At 54.0% G+C, this 12,378-nt stretch overlaps 5 protein-coding genes across 5 annotated transcripts; 3 read left to right on the plus strand and 2 right to left on the minus strand.

Moving 5' to 3' along the window:
• Nucleotides 1–104: 104 nt before the first annotated feature.
• MYCGRDRAFT_102802 (uncharacterized protein) lies at nucleotides 105–729 on the plus strand (the record flags this gene model as incomplete). Its single annotated transcript, XM_003856556.1, has 1 exon — nucleotides 105–729. One exon carries the CDS (start codon nucleotides 146–148, stop codon nucleotides 362–364), a length of 219 nt encoding a protein of 72 aa, XP_003856604.1.
• Nucleotides 730–2,104: 1,375 nt separating this feature from the next.
• MYCGRDRAFT_84119 (uncharacterized protein) lies at nucleotides 2,105–3,843 on the plus strand (the record flags this gene model as incomplete). The annotated part of the gene is made up of 4 exons (XM_003856557.1): nucleotides 2,105–2,287; nucleotides 2,347–3,264; nucleotides 3,316–3,355; nucleotides 3,428–3,843. The coding sequence occupies 4 exons, from the start codon at nucleotides 2,105–2,107 to the stop codon at nucleotides 3,841–3,843; spliced, it is 1,557 nt and encodes a 518-aa protein (XP_003856605.1).
• A 425-nt stretch (nucleotides 3,844–4,268) lies between these two features.
• On the minus strand, nucleotides 4,269–5,299 carry MYCGRDRAFT_98769 (uncharacterized protein; the record flags this gene model as incomplete). Its single annotated transcript, XM_003857031.1, has 3 exons — nucleotides 4,269–4,933; nucleotides 4,991–5,203; nucleotides 5,260–5,299. 3 exons carry the CDS (start codon nucleotides 5,297–5,299, stop codon nucleotides 4,269–4,271), a joined length of 918 nt encoding a protein of 305 aa, XP_003857079.1.
• Nucleotides 5,300–6,963: 1,664 nt separating this feature from the next.
• Nucleotides 6,964–10,486, plus strand: MYCGRDRAFT_67035 (uncharacterized protein; the record flags this gene model as incomplete). Its single annotated transcript, XM_003856558.1, has 4 exons — nucleotides 6,964–8,072; nucleotides 8,126–9,207; nucleotides 9,284–9,455; nucleotides 9,508–10,486. 4 exons carry the CDS (start codon nucleotides 6,964–6,966, stop codon nucleotides 10,484–10,486), a joined length of 3,342 nt encoding a protein of 1,113 aa, XP_003856606.1.
• A 173-nt stretch (nucleotides 10,487–10,659) lies between these two features.
• Nucleotides 10,660–12,369, minus strand: MYCGRDRAFT_67037 (uncharacterized protein; the record flags this gene model as incomplete). The annotated part of the gene is made up of 2 exons (XM_003857030.1): nucleotides 10,660–12,121; nucleotides 12,176–12,369. The coding sequence occupies 2 exons, from the start codon at nucleotides 12,242–12,244 to the stop codon at nucleotides 11,105–11,107; spliced, it is 1,086 nt and encodes a 361-aa protein (XP_003857078.1).
• Between the last annotated feature and the right edge of the window lie 9 nt (nucleotides 12,370–12,378).

Consider the following 12,378-nt stretch of genomic DNA (forward strand, 5'->3'; position numbering starts at 1 on the left):
TCGAAGGCCAAACGCAGCTCGGTCCAAGTTCCCATGATTCAGTCAACCCGATACTTTGGTCTCTGGCATCTGGATTCCCAGGCATCGCTATCCATGTTCGTGGCCAACTCGCAAATCGCCATTCATCTTGGACCTCCGGACTAACATGCTACGAGAGTGCGGCTTTCATTGCGAGCAAGACTATGACAACAAGTCCGGAGACATCTTGGTCTTCTGCCTTCTCGAGCGGTCTATGCGCAACGTTTGTACAGCGCCCTTCGGCTACAGGTTGCCTCCTGAACTTTGGAAAGCACCGAGAAAACCTGCCGACATTAAGAGCCGACCATCGCTACCGCTCACTGACTACCCCGTACCCCATGTTTGAGTGACAATTTAAGCATGGGCGAGACAAAGAGCCTCATTCACATCAACGGAGTGGCTGAACTCTTGGTGCGCCATTTGAAGGCCGGTGGCATGAACTAGTGAAAAGGCACCTTCCGGACCAAGAAGCGCTTGCAAATCTCTACTTCAGGAAACCGCAGTTTGCATTCTGCAACTTGCTCTCAAGTCACAAGATTTGCTGAGGTGTCTGAATCACACCGCCTGCTGCGTCGCCACGACACCGCAGAGATCTCAAAAATGAAGCCGAGACCACCCGAGGGTCGGAACTCGAAGTCCAACTGCTCGCTTCCTTACGGGTGATTGATGAGCCTGAACCTACCGTTCCACACTTCGATACTCGTACACATGTTGGCGTTGTCAGCGAACTATTGTTGAGCCGGATCCGAACAATGCTCCCACCGATCGGACAGGCCGACGTGACCTGATCTTTTACGTTGCGCACCTCGGTGTGCTTCTAAATGCGTGGCGGCACGCGAGCGTAGTTCCGCGAGGTGCATGAGTGTCAGCGCAGAAATCTGGACCAAAGGGTGGCAGACTGACCAGTAACCACAAGCCTTTCTGCAAAGAAATGCCAAACTTTGACGGTTTTCCCCGCATTTGAGGCTTGGAGGAGACAAATAGGAGGTACAAGAGGCATGCGTCCGGCTTGTCCTGCCTGTATTCTAGTATTTGACACGAGCCTCGTAATGGACTGCGCGACTTCCCGCAAGAGCCGTTTTGGAACCCCGAGGAGGTTTGACTAGCCCAGACCTTGGCGCAGGAATAAGCGTCTGGGCAGACGGGACTATCGACACAACTCTCTATCGCTTTGATCAGTCCACTTTGACTGGTGCGGTACTCTGGAAGGCAGCTGAGAAGCACGAATCGCACCATCATCGACTTCCGACCTTGCAGTGTTCTGCATTGATGTTTGCTGCCACACTGACACAGACGGGCGGAGGGTGCCACGGCTTGCGAGAGCAGGGATGCAGCCTGTAAACTCATTCACTTCACTGGCGTCCACGCTTGAAGCTTTGCCATTTCCTTGTCGCTTGGTCAAGCAACGGCATGGCATCTTAACTGAATTGAGCAATGTTGCCCAGACCGGGAAGTTCCAAGAAACAGGAAGCGAGCGACTGGAGCTAGAATGTTCGTCTAGCATGCGGACCACGCGCTGGACACGCGCGAGAAAGCTAGAACGAGTCGCGGACTGGCGAAAGGACAAGCGGAGGCGAGCGACCGGATCCGAAATGCACGGGAATCTGTACGGCGAGAGCGTTTGACCAATGCGAAGCCATGTGCGCGCTGACCCGCCATTTGCCCGCCATGCAGTGTGGCTTGAATCTGGACCCAAAGACCACCAAGCTCCGCTGGAGTAATTAAGGTTGCCAGCAAGCTTCGAGGCTAGCCCCGGACTCAACCCCACGAAATCCAGTGGATGCACTCCTCACTCTGGGGAATACCTTCTGAAACTACATTTCGCGACGGTCTGGTCCTCGAAATGTGGCTTGTCGAGACTCGACCCGCCAACATCCGTATCCACTTCCCCAGCATCGTGTGATCGGGGACGCGAGATGGCTCCTAGGATTCTGGCCGGATCGGACAGGAGTGGCGAGCATGGGTCCACTCTCGCATTTGTACATAAGAACGTCGAGAATCCCCCAGGTTTGTTCAGTCCATCAGCTCCACTCGCCTTTCTCCCTCCCTCCTCTCATCACTACAACCAAGAGCTGCCTCCGTCAAGATGGACAACAGACACGACTTGGAGAAGACCGTCGAGGTCGGATACCTCGAGCGAACCGTCTCTGATGAGTCGGTCGTTTCCCAGAACGAGGCCGCCATCAATGCCTTCACTCCTGAAGAGCAGAAGAAGTTGATCTGGAAGATCGATCGTCGCCTCGTCCTGACGCTTGGCTTCATGTACTGCGTAAGATCACTTAGCCATTACATCGTTCTGCGTCCGAGCCACGGCTGACCGTTCTTCAGGTGTCTCTTATGGATCGTACCAACACTGGTATCGCCGTCGTCGCTGGTATGGGTGTCGACCTTCAGCTGGCCAAGGGCTTCCGATACAGCACGATCGTCTTGGTCTTCTTCATCACATACGTCGCTCTGCAACCTCCAGCAACCGTCATCCTCCGCAAGCTTGGTCCTCGTGCCTTCCTCCCTGCCATCACTTTCCTTTGGGGAGCCACCATGATCACCTTCGGATTCTTGACATCGTGGACACAGCTCATCCCCCTCCGCCTGGTCCTTGGAATCTTCGAGGCGGGCTTCTTCCCGGGCTGTGCTTACCTTCTCTCTTGCTGGTACCCTCGCTACGACCTCCAGAAGCGCTACGCCGTCTTCTACCTCATCGGCAGCATGAGCTCCGCCTTCAGCGGAATTTTGGCGTTTGGCTTCTCCAAGATGGCTGGCCTCGGAGATATTGGCCCTGAGTTCGGACAACACTACGGTCCAACAAAGCTCAAGCCCAACGCTCCGAAAGGCGTTCTTCCAGGAATCGCTGGTTGGAGATGGATCTTCATCATGCAAGGACTCCTGACCTGCATTGTCGCCACTATCGGCTCCTTCACTATTGCCGACTTCCCCGAGAAGGCTGCTACCAAGACCAAGGCCTTCGCCATTCCTTTCCTCACAGAGAAGGAGGCTGCCTTTGTCGTCGCTCGCATTGAGAAGGATCGTCACGATGCCATCGCCGAGAAGTTCAACCTCGGAACTTACCTCCGCTGCGCCTGCGATAGCAAGATCTGGGGATTCGCCGCTCTCTTCATGTTGACCACCACTTCGACCTACGCTATCGCCTACTTCCTCCCGATCATTCTCCACGAGTCCATGGGCTACACTGCTTACACCGCTGAGTGCCTCATCGCACCGCCCTATATATTTGCGGCAATCTGGATGGTACTGCTATTGCCCACACTTAACCGCGACAATCGCTGACTTCGCTTCTAGTATGGCTGTGCCTGGTGGGGAGACAAGCACCATCTTCGTGGTAAGTACTTGACCCGCGTTCATGATGATCAATGGACCTCAGAAACCGTTTCGTGGTGCTAACAATCAACAGGACCTCTCATCATCATGAACGCTATCCTGGGACTCATCGGCCTCCCCCTCCTCGGCTTCACCACCAGCCCAGCCGCCCGCTACATCGGCGTCTTCCTCGCCACCACCTCCTGCAACGCCAATGTACCCACCATCCTCTCCTACCAAGCCAACAACCTCCGCGGACAATGGAAGCGTGCCCTTGCCTCTGCCACCCTCGTGGGCGCAGGCGGTATCGGCGGTATCATCGGCTCGACCGTTTTCCGCTCCCAGGACAAGCCCGGCTACGTGCCTGGTATCTACACTTGCATCATCGCTTGTGCGTTGGTTGTCGTTATTACGTGCTTGATGGAGCTCAAGTTCTGGAGGGCGAACAAGCGTGCGGCGGCGGGAGGCAAGATCATCGAAGGTCTTGAGGGATTCCGATACACTCTTTAGATGTTGTGGAGAAGTAGTCTTATGATCTATATGAACGAATACAAGCCAACTACAGATGGCTTTGAACGAATCACTGCTATTGTCAGTTCTTGTCTCGTGTTTTACAAAGTGATGTCTGGCTTCCGGATTTGGCAAGAGCGTCGGAAGGCCTCAAATTTCGTGGCAGGTACGAATAATTTTGTGTGCAGCCAGACTGGCATGTCCGTCCAGCATATCTTGCATGTTCATAATTCTATCTTGCAATCTCTGTTGATCGATTCATGCTGTACATCTTCTCGTACAGAGCGAAAAGTCCGGAGTCAACATTCCAATGATTGACTTCTCCCGTGCTCTCGAGGACTCTGCGCTCACCACAATACTCGGCTCTGCGTTTCCGGAAGTGCAGCATATGCTTTCTGCTCTGAATATCTTCACTTCGAATACCCTCAGATAATACCCGGAATCATAGCAAATCTCTTCTTTTGGTACTTCCCAGGCAACTCCTTCCGATATCTCCTCTCTTTCTTCTGCGCCCAGACCGCCATCTGTCCAATCGCAACAGCGCTGAACACCACCGTCGTCCACGATCGCGTGATCAACACCATTCCCAACCACGCCAGTGCTTCAAACATGTAATTCGGGCAAGTCACCCAGTCGAAACCCAGACCCTTCGGCACGCCGCGCTCAGTACCACCAGGGGAGCGAAGACCACGTAGGACAAGATGGGTGTTGAGGTTGCCGAGCTCGCCGATGACGTAGCAGGCGAGAGCGATGGGTGTCAGGAGCGGGTTGCTCGGTGCAGCAGTCGCGTGGGTGGGCGAGTAGATGAATGCTGCGATGAGCAGACCTCCCAGACCCCAGTAGTGGCCGGAGTTCTTGAAGATGTTGAAAGCGGGCATGGTGGCATTGCTGAAGCGGTGGACGAAGAGGGTTTCGAGTTCGCGTTTGAGAAAGTGGAGGAAGATTAGGAGGCACGAGAGGGATTGTAGGGTGGAGGGCTCGGCGGGAGCGTTGGAGTATATGTATGGTCGGAGGATGTAGAAGAGCGGGTGGATGAGGAGAGGTCCGAGGTATTCGATTACGAAGACGGTCCGCCAGGCAATTTGGAGGCCTGGGCATTGACTTAGTATGTTGTGTGAGGATGTCATGTATTGAGGTCCAAACTCACCCAAGTCTTTCACCTGGATCGTGCCGCCATTTCTAAGACCCACGCTCTCAACCGTAGTCTGCTTGTCGTTCGGGACGAGCTTTCCATCTTCGGTGGTAATGCGGAGGCGATTGATGTCGAAGTTGGATTCGGCGGCAATGCGTTGGTAGAGGTCGCCCGTGCTGCCTTGGATGTAGATGCTCGTCTCGGTGGGCAGTTTGGAGATGCGTTTTCCTGTGGTTCGTGAGATTGATGTTGTTGGAGTGATTATGGTAGAGATCTGGAGATACCTCGAGGCTTGACTTGCAGCGTCACTGGTTTGGACGCCATGACCGCGATATGGCAGAGGAGTCAACGTTGTTAAAGGAGAATGGATCTTTCAATGCTGAGGAAACATCTCAATCCCTGTCATCGAGTTCGCATTGGCAAGAAACACAGCCGGAGCTCGGCCCGATCGTCAATGTCCAATGGAATGGGTCAAATTTTGATGACCTTTGGCTTGTGATCGATGCTCTTCTATCGTCGGCTTAAAGGGTACCTCACGCTGCCAATAGTGGTACTAGATACATATGAGAACTCGCGTGGTATGCACATTGATGACACTTCTCCTCTGCCGACGCGACCACGACGGGGATTCTCTTCCTTCCGCAAGGCCGCCCATCCACCGCAATCCAATAGCGGATTCCCAGCTGCGCGCTGACCAGCCAACGACGCCATTTAGGCTCGGAGACGCCGACGTGGCCTGAGAAAAGTGTCCTCTTCTGCAAGCTCTAGACCTTGGCGACCGTCGTGGGTCTGAACATTGTCGTGTATAACTGGCCGGACAGACGAATCTCCTCCGTCCTCAGCTGACCCATTACGGTATCGGGTTGTTGCTACGGAGCGGCCTCTCCTTCCAGCCGCAGCTGGGTCGCTTCGCTCGAGATCCATGCATACGGCCTGCATGTAGTTCTACGGGGGTTTGGCGTCTTGTCCTGTGCTGAACTACCTTACAAACTACAAAGTAATCCATCGTCTTCTTCCTCCAATTGAACATCCGATCACTCCGACTCTCATTGACTCTTTCATTCAACTTCGAACAAATTGTGCACGCAGGTACGACCTCACTCGTTGTGGTGGCTTCTTGACGGAATTGTAAGTACACAAAGTCTCAATGCTCCTGATCTGCCATGCGCCGGATACTCCTGCTCTGCGCCCCGCCACGACTGAAACGAGAACTACTGGACTACAAGCCAGGCACTCTTCAAGCAATGACCTGGGGTTCACGCTCCAATGGACGACACATGGTTCAGGGTTTTTACCTAGTGAAACCTTACAGCATTCATCACGAGCAAACATCCCATGGCGTCAACGACCGCTGCTAAGCACTTCGGTCACTCTTGTCGGTGGTGCAAGCCGCCAGACAGTCGAGAAGTGCAGCTGCCTATCACGCTCGAGGATATCGTCCGCGGAGTCGATACTGATATCGGAGCTGGCCTTGAGGTTCAACTGAGATCCAGCGTTCGCTTCCTTCAATCAGAACCACAAGATGCTCGGGACAAAAAGCACAAGAAGCACCAGTTGTCGAAGTCGAAGTCGCAACCCGTTCGGAGACCGCGACATCACAGTTCCAGCGACCATGCCGATGCCAGAACCCGATATGACAAGCCATTACCATCCCTTCCGTTCGATCAGAGCAGCTCCATTTACTCGGAATACCCTAAGCCACCGATTCCATCGTATCTTGACTTTGATTGCAGCATGTCTCTCTCTGTACTTTGCTAATAACCATTTCTAGACCAAGGATGGATTCTTTTCTCAAAAGGTTTTCTTCTCATCGAGGCTTGAGGCTTGACAAAAGTAATGGCGACAGAGGCCAGAAGACTGCAGGAGCAAATGGTACCTCTGCTGTCAAACCCGCGCAGACGAACGGCACCAAGGAAAGGGCACCGGTCGGAGGCAGCTCTGCTGCTCCAGCCCCTCCAGAGCCTGAGCAGCTTTCCACACTCGACCAGATGCGGAAAGATACACGGAAGTCCATGGAGCAGCTTGGAACTCTTTTGAAGGCGATCAGGGCCCCTCTGCCGACCCAAACTGGCGATGGAAGCGCTCTGCCGCAGCCGAAGAAGGACACATTCTCCAAGGATGTCCGCGAGATCTTGAGGGATATTCCGAGGCAAGATATCGACGACATCGAAGGTCTGATCAAGGTCTTCAAGTCCACCGCTATGGGAGAAAATCTGGACGACAAGGAATATCTCATGGAAAGCATGATTGCTGTTGCTACAAAACTCCCGGAGAGCTTCTTACAGGATCGACTCACCACAACCCTGGTTACCACACTTTGGAACGATCTCGAGCACCCTCCCAATGTCATTCTCGGCGAGGAGTACGAGTTCCGTCAGCCCGATGGTAGCAATAACAACTTCAAATATCCAAATGTCGGCAAAGCAGGTATGCCATACGCTCGCACAGTGAACCCAAAGTCCAAGCAGGGAGGCGTCCTTCCCGATCCTGGAGTCCTGTTCGACACAGTCATGGCTCGAAAGCACGAGGCCGGTGAGAAGCATCCGAACCGAATCTCGAGCATGCTGTTCTACCTCGCCTCGATCATTATCCATGACATTTTCAGAACTGACCACTTGGACGCGAGGATCTCAAACACTTCATCCTACCTCGACCTCTCACCACTTTATGGCAGCAACTGGAAAGAGCAGAAGACAATGCGCACTTTTCAAAACGGCAAGATCAAGCCAGACTGCTTCGCCGAGACTCGATTGCTGAGCTTTCCTCCTGGCTGCGGTGCACTGCTGATCATGTTCAATCGCTATCACAACTATGTTGTTGAGCAGTTGGCACTGATCAACGAAGATGGTCGATTCACGGAGAACCCGAGACAGGTGACTGTTGATCGTTATGGCGAGACAGGCTTGAACAAGCGCGATGATGATCTCTTCCAAACAGCTCGTCTGATCGTTTGCGGGCTTTACATCAACATCATCCTAATCGACTATGTCCGAACGATCCTCAACCTAAACCGCACGGACGACAACTGGCAGCTTGATCCTAGAGTGGACATACCTGGCGGTATTCCCGTTGCAACTGGTAATCAGTGCTCGGCTGAGTGAGTGATCTGCTAGAAGTCGTAAGGGAGGGTTCATACTGATATGTTCTCAGATTCAATCTTGTGTACAGATGGCACTCCGCAGTGTCCGAACGTGACGATCTGTGGACTCAGCAGCTGTTCAAGGAGCTTCCTCTTCCTGATGGCTTGACTGCCGAGGACGCAGCGAAGCCTGAGAACATGAAGAAGTTCCTGATGACTCTTGCTCACATGCAGCATGATACTGAGAGCAAAGATCCTACCGAGCGTGATTTCCCGGCGCTCAAGAGTGAGAAGATGGACCGCATCCCAGAAGGTCCTTTCAAAGGCAACTACAAGGACGACGATCTTGCAGCCCTGCTGACCAGCAGCATCGAGGATTGTGCGAACGCCATGGGCCCACAACAGGTACCGGCCGTGATGAAGGCGATCGAGATCCTCGGAATCCAGCAGGCTCGCACATGGAGGTGTGCTACCCTAAATGAGTTCCGCGAGCATTTCCACCTCAAGCCACACAAGACCTTTGAAGACATCACGACCAACAAGGAGGTGTCGGAGGCTCTCAAGCATCTCTACAACACTCCCGACGATGTCGAACTCTACCCAGGTCTGGTGGTCGAAGATGACAAGCAGGCGAAACTTCCCGGTTCTGGTCTTTGCCCATCTTACACTACCTCTCGAGGCGTCTTGTCCGATGCTGTCGCCCTTGTTCGTGGAGATCGCTTCTACACGACGGCGTACACTCCGGCATCTCTGACCAACTGGGGATTCCAAGAAGCCTCGTCCGACCTCTCCATCGACAACGGCTGCGTCTTCTACAAGCTCTTCCTCCGCGCGTTGCCAAACAGCTATGATCCAGGTTCGGTCTACGTGCACTATCCAATGACCATTCCCGATGAGATGAAAACGATCCTCCAGGGGCTTGAGAAAGATCACATGTACAACTTCGACAAGCCGAAGGCATCTCATCATCCTGTTACATTGTTCAGCCATGCGGCTGGTATGCAGGTCACTGAGAATCAAGAGGATTTCCATGTCACTTGGGGTCCGGCTATGATCTTCCTGATGGGACCCGAGGCCAAGAACTTCATGCTGGCTGGTGATGGTCCAGAGAACGCAAAGTCGAGAGCTATGATGGAGAAGACGATGTACCAAGGTGCTCCCAATGCGAGTCGAGGTAAGACCCATACGAGTGCAGTGGCTGTCGCAAGCATGTACTGACAGCATCTCAGGCATTCCCTCCGGCAATGAAAAGTGGCTTACAGCTGTCCGCGACTTCTATGAAATGAAGACCACAGAACTGTTGAAGCAGAAGTCGTACAAGCTGGCTGGCGTGAACAATGTCGACATCATCCGTGATATCGGCAACCTTGCTCACGTCCACTTTTGTGCTGAGCTCTTCAGGTGAGCATTTCTCAAGACAGCAGAACACAGGCATCATACTGACAATTAATAGCATTCCCCTTAAGACGGAGAAGTTCCCACTGGGCATCTTCACCGAACAGCAACTCTATCTCATCATGGCCGCAGTCTTCACCTGCGTCTTCTTCGACCTCGATCCACCAAAGTCCTTCCCTCTTCGTCAAAAGGCCCGCGCCGCCACTCAATCGCTCGGCAACATCATGAAAGCTCAAGTCCAATCCGTGAAGACGTTTGGCAAACTCGCCGAGTCCCTTATCGACGTCGTGAAGCCCAACGATGGTCCTCTTGGCGACTACGGCGTGCACATGATCGCCCAACTCTGCAAGCAGGATGTCGACGTCGACGACCTCGTCTGGGGCAACATTATGGGCACGGCTGGCGGCATGGTCGCTAATCAAGGCCAGCTCCTCGGCCAAGCCCTCGACTACTTCTTCACCACCGGCAAGGACCACCTCCCCGAAATCAACCGTCTCGCGAAACTCGACACCCCGGAAGCCGACGACACCTTGATGCACTACCTCATGGAAGGCGCTCGCCTCAACGGCGAGACCGCCATCTTCCGCACCGTCACCAAGGACACTACCGTCGTCGACAATACCCCTCTCCTCGGCGAACAGGTCCACCACCTCAAGAAGGGCGACACAGTCTTTGTGAACCTCAAATCCGCCTCCCGCGATGCTGCCGCCTACCCCAACCCCGACGCCCTCGACTTGACGCGAGACTTGAACAGCTACATCACCCTCGGCCACGGCGTGCATCAATGCATGGGCTTACCCATGACTCGCGTCGCGCTAACGACGATGTTGAAAGTCATCGGCAGGCTGGATAACTTGCGACCCGCGCCTGTGAGTGTGGGAACGCAGAGCGTGGGACATTCCGTCAAGAAGGTGATGAAGGAGTTTGTGCCGGGCGATAAGCATGTCTTGCCTGAGGAGTGGCATTATCATCTTTACTTGACGGAGGATTGGGATCAGTATTTTCCATTTCCGACTAGTAAGTTTGAGATGGTTTGATGATGGATTGAGGAGGTTTGCTGACGTTTTGTGTGTTCTAGGTCTCAAGATCAATTTCGATGGGGAGATTCAGTAAGTTGGACGAGATGGTGGAGGCGGTGTCAAGATTCTGGCTCAGATTGAAGAGGAATGGGGTAATTCTTAGTGACAGCGGAGTGTCGAGTTGTGGTATTGTATGAATATCGCGCTGTACCATCTCTCAAGACCGAGTCCCGTTTCCTCTTCCATGGGCGCATTCGGCCCCAGTCTGCGCTACTGTGTCCTCAATCTGGGGCAGTCGCAGACATGCAACTGCTTCTGCCAAGTCACTCACGCCATGGCAAAGCTTTGATTGCCGGCCGGCAGTTCAGCTTTTTTCGTGTGACTGCTGAGAGGTCTTGCCGTACGGAGATTCAAGCGCTCCACGCCGTCAGTCGAACCTTGGCCGCTCCCGCCCAAATTGTCCGCATTGCGGCCTCCAAGCCGACACTGCGCCTCCAGGCCACAAGGCCTGTGGATTTAATGCACCAGGGATGCTTCCTTCTAGATCTTCATGCCACCCAAGCAAACGCCATCGCTGCAAGAGTCCCTGCCCTTCCGTACTAGTACACTTAAAGACCCTCATCCTTGGTCGCCTGCTCAGTATGGCCGCTGTCCGTGCTGTCCATATGGTGTCGCCTGTCCATATACGCTTGTAGCACCGTACGCCGGCGTCTGCGCTCCATACGCCGTGTTTCCACCATACGCACTCTGTCCGCCGTATTGTGTATTTTGTCCTCCATTTGCCATACCGTCTTGTGGACTGAACCCACCGCCAAACCCATTCGCGTCCTGTCCTGCTGCTTCTGAGTCCAGTTCCGTGATGATGCCCGCCAATTTGTTCTGCAATACACGGATGCCCGAATGTAGAATCTGATCTGGCGGCATGACGCCTGTTCCTTCGAGTTCAATGTAGAATGCTGAGGGCTCCGCTGCGTAGTTGAATGGTTCTCCTTCTTGCGGCTCCTCTTCCCATCCACCGTTCTTCTCCGGTCGCGGCCACTCCGCTTTCGCATCTGTCTCATACCATAGTGTTGTGTGACGGAGCTTGTTCCAAGGATCGTATTCGAAGCCAATGGCTGCCGTCGGTGCCCACTTCGCGTGCTCTTTCGCAATGCCCTTGCGGGCGATGCATTTTAATTTGATCTCTTGTCCGCGGCGCAGTTGGCAGATGAGAGGTCCTTGGTTGTCCCGATCCATTACGATGGGGCGTCCACGCTCGGGCAGTTCGTCAGAGGAATTTCCCATCCCATTTGAGCGATTGTAGCCTGCGTTCGCGCCGGATTCGACAAAGAGGTCGCGCGCGAAGACTTTGAGGTTTTGGTCGCTGGATCGATTCGCGACGTTGAGGCGGAGGATCACGCTGCATTGATCGCAGTGTTCGTCGCATTGGTCGCAGTCGCGCCAGTCGACCATTTCTTCAACGCCTTTTGTGCTGAGGGGGATGAGACCGAGACGATGCGCGAGGAATTCGTCGGCGAGGACGGATGTGTTGGCTTCGACTTCGACGAGATCGATGGCGATGGTGGGGATTTCGGCGAGCATTGTGCGGCGGATCGAGTTGGCGAATGCGAGGCTGGTGTTGGAGAGGGCGAATTTGATGGTAGTTTTGTTGGTCTGCGCTGGTCAGTTTTTGTGATCCTTGAGTCCAGTATTGCGCGATCGACACACCTCACGGATGGTCACTTTCGGTCCGGCATCATCGGCGTCCATGCCATCGTAGTTTCCATATGGGTCCATCTCGCCGGTCTGGCGATGGGAAGAGATGGCCGGCTTCGTGTGGTTGTTCGCAAGTTTCCCAGATAGCGGCGATCGATGACAGGAGTCGCCTGAGTTCTGGTGATGACTGAGCTTGGTGGTTCGGAAATAGGATG

This window comes from Zymoseptoria tritici, chromosome 1 (genome assembly GCF_000219625.1).
Source record: "Zymoseptoria tritici IPO323 chromosome 1, whole genome shotgun sequence".
Lineage (NCBI taxonomy): Eukaryota > Fungi > Ascomycota > Dothideomycetes > Mycosphaerellales > Mycosphaerellaceae > Zymoseptoria > Zymoseptoria tritici.